Genomic DNA, 2,887 nt, shown 5'->3' with positions numbered 1-2,887 from the left:
TCTCCCCCGGTGGGGCTGGGGTCTCCCCCGGTGGGGCTGGGGTCTCCAATGGGGCTGGGTTCCCCGTGGATCCAGGGTCTCCCCGTAGGGCTGGGGTCTCCAATGGGGTTGGGTTCCCCGTGGATCCGGGGTCCCCCAGTGGGGCTGGGGTCCCCCAATGGGGCTGGGGTCTCCAATGGGGCTGGGTTCCCCGTGGATCCAGGGTCTCGCAGTGGGGCTGGGGTCTCCAATGGGGTTGGGTTCCCTGTGGATCCGGGGTCCCCCAATGGGGCTGGGGTCTCCAATGGGGCTGGTTTCCCTGTGGATCTGGGGTCTCCTAATGGGGCTGGGGTCCCCGCAGGCCGGCGTCGCCCCGTTGCTTTGGGTTCTGCCCCGTGTGGCCGTGCCTCGTTCCCACCCTTTCTCCCCCACCCCGCAGAGCCAGGGTGCGCTGGCCGGGCGGCTGCGCAGCTTCAGCATGCAGGACCTGCGCTCGCTCCCCGACGAAGCCCCCGTGCACTACCGGGACCCCCTGTACCTGGAGGAGCAGGAGAGCCGCAGGCAGCCCCCCGGTGAGCCGGGAGCAGCGTGGCCGCGGGGCCCGGGGGGCTGTGCCAGAGCCATCGGGTGGCCGCTGGCCCCAGCCTGCGGAGCGGCGCCGCGCCGCGAGAGCGAGACGGATGAGGAGGAGGAGTGCTGGTCGGACTCGCAGGTCTCCCCCAAGCCCACCCCTCACCCCCGGGACCCCAGACCCCTCTCCCGGAGCCAGAGCTTGCGCACGGTGAAGAAGAAGCCCCAAGGCAAAGAGGTATCGCGGCGAGGGGGGGGGGCAGCACCGCCGGCACCGAGCTGTGCCCGGCAGGATCTGACCCCCTTCCTCCCCACCCCAGGGCTCTTCCCGGCTGGTGCGCGGCCGCGCTCGGAAGAAGCCGGCTCCGACGGGGCAGGACAGTTAAATTAACGCTGCATCCCCCCGGGGAAAAGCATCGCCTGGAGTCTTAACCTGTTGAGTTTGCTGCTGCAGCGCCCGGGGGGGAGCCGGGGTTTGTGCCGCCAGCCCCCCCGGGGTGAGGGCTCCCTCCTGCCTTGCACCGCGCGTGCCTTAGGTTTTGGTGTCTGCGTCGTCCCAGCCACACCGCGCACCCCGGGGGTGCCTCGTGGAGGGCTGGGGGGCTCCATCCTGTTCCCAGCTGTGCCCCCCTCTTCCCTTGAACATTGCTGCTGCGGGGGGGCGCCGGCGCCTCTCCCGTGGGGGCCTGGCTCCCCCCTCCCCGAGCACTACAGGAGCCCCATCCTTGGCACTGGGTCCCCGAGGGTCCTGCTCGCCCGCTGCCACGTTGCCTTCCTCCCGCGTCCCCTCTCCCCCAGGAGCCGCTGTGGGGATGTTCCCGGTCTCCATCAATCCCCCGTGAAGCCAAAGACACCGCCAGTGGCCCCCCCCCCCCACGGGTCCACCCCCCCTTTTTTTTTCCTCTCTACTTGAACCCGGAGCACCGGTGCCTGACCGTGCCCCGCGCGTGGCACCACGCGGCTTTTAACGCCCTCCCCTCCTCGCTGGGGGGGGGGATTTTTGTACAAAGACAAATAAATCTGATTCCAGCCTTTCAGAAATCGGTGTCCCCGATGCCTCCACCCCGTCCCTGTCCCCTGGAGGACGCAGCACCCCGGGGTGGCCCTGCAGTAGCCGTCACCCCCACGGCGTGGCAGCAGCCGCTGCGGGACACCCGCGGCGTGCAGCCAGGGCTGGAGGCAGATGTGGCCCCGCTCTGGCTCCCGGCCCCGCTTTGTCCTCGCAGCCCTGCCCGGGGCTCTCAGCCTCTTTTTGCTCCGTCCCTCCGGGGGGGGGGGGGGGGGCTTCCCCCCCCTGCGTGGGGTGGCACGAGGTGACGGCGCTGCTTACGCCGCCTCTGCCATCGCCGGGAGCTCTCCGGTGCCGTTCTCCAGCATCATTCCCTCGTTCCCGCTGCTTCCTGCCCTCGTCCCTGGGAACAATTTTCTTTTTCGAGCCCTGCCCCTTGCCTCCGGGGGGGTCTTCCCAGGGCAGGGAGCGTTTGCGCCCCGGCGGGGGGCAGGCAGGGGCGTTGGAGCAGCTTAGGTGGAGGTGGCCGGATTAGCCGGGTAAAACTGTCTCAGAGACGATTACTTAAAGCAGCGGGGAAGGAAGGCTGGGTGCGGACAGGGCGAGGGCCGGGGGGCTGCCCGTAATCCCCCCCGAAAGCCGCTTAGGGAGCTCGGTTCCTCCAAGGATACGGCCCCGGGAGGATGCCGGCGCTGGGGTGTGGGGCTGGAGCCCAGGGTGGGTGCTGCGAGCCCCCCGGGGGGCACGGTGGGGGTGTCAGAGCCTGAACATCACGTCCCCGTCCCCCCCCCCCCCCCAGGATGGGAGCCCGGTGGGGTCCTGCTCCCTTCGCAGGTTGGGGAAACTGAGGCACGGGGCGCGGAGCCTTCTCCGGAGATGTGGTGCCGAGGGTGGGCACCCGCTGCCCGCTCCTTGTTCTGGCGCCGTCCTAACGTTCCCCAGGGGAGAGGAACCCAAGCGAGCAGCCCCCCCATCCTGCCCCCCCACCCCCTCCCCGGGGGCCGAGGCAGCCCCCTCGGGTGGCAGCGCGGGTGCCGGCTGTGTCAGCTCGGGGGCCGCTGCCAGGCTGCAGTCAGCAGAGCCGTAATCTGCCCCGGCTGGCAGCGCCCCAGCGCAGCAATTACGTGCCTGACCTGAGCTCGCCCGCCCGCCGCCACGCTCCCGGTTCTTGGAGGGGGGGGAGCTGCCCCCCCCCCCCGTTACCCCCGCCGTGGGGTCCCCGAGCTCACCATGGGGCAGGATCTGTCCCCCCGAGGGTCCCAGCGGTGCGCCCTCCTCGTGCCGGGGTTGCGAGGGGCCACGTAAGCCGTGCGAGTTGCAGCCCCCCCC

At 70.9% G+C, this 2,887-nt stretch overlaps 1 protein-coding gene across 1 annotated transcript; it reads left to right on the top strand.

Moving 5' to 3' along the window:
* Window positions 1–240: 240 nt before the first annotated feature.
* Window positions 241–1,094, top strand: LOC118159277 (receptor expression-enhancing protein 4-like). Its single transcript, XM_035313881.1, has 2 exons — window positions 241–787; window positions 870–1,094. Exons 1-2 carry the CDS (start codon window positions 266–268, stop codon window positions 933–935), a joined length of 588 nt encoding a protein of 195 aa, XP_035169772.1. The 5' UTR covers window positions 241–265; the 3' UTR covers window positions 936–1,094.
* Window positions 1,095–2,887: the final 1,793 nt, after the last annotated feature.

This window comes from Oxyura jamaicensis, unplaced genomic scaffold, assembly GCF_011077185.1.
Source record: "Oxyura jamaicensis isolate SHBP4307 breed ruddy duck unplaced genomic scaffold, BPBGC_Ojam_1.0 oxyUn_random_OJ69292, whole genome shotgun sequence".
Classification (NCBI taxonomy): domain Eukaryota; kingdom Metazoa; phylum Chordata; class Aves; order Anseriformes; family Anatidae; genus Oxyura; species Oxyura jamaicensis.
The sequence above is the reverse complement of the archived record's forward strand: the minus strand, read 5'-3'. Positions and strand labels throughout refer to the sequence as shown.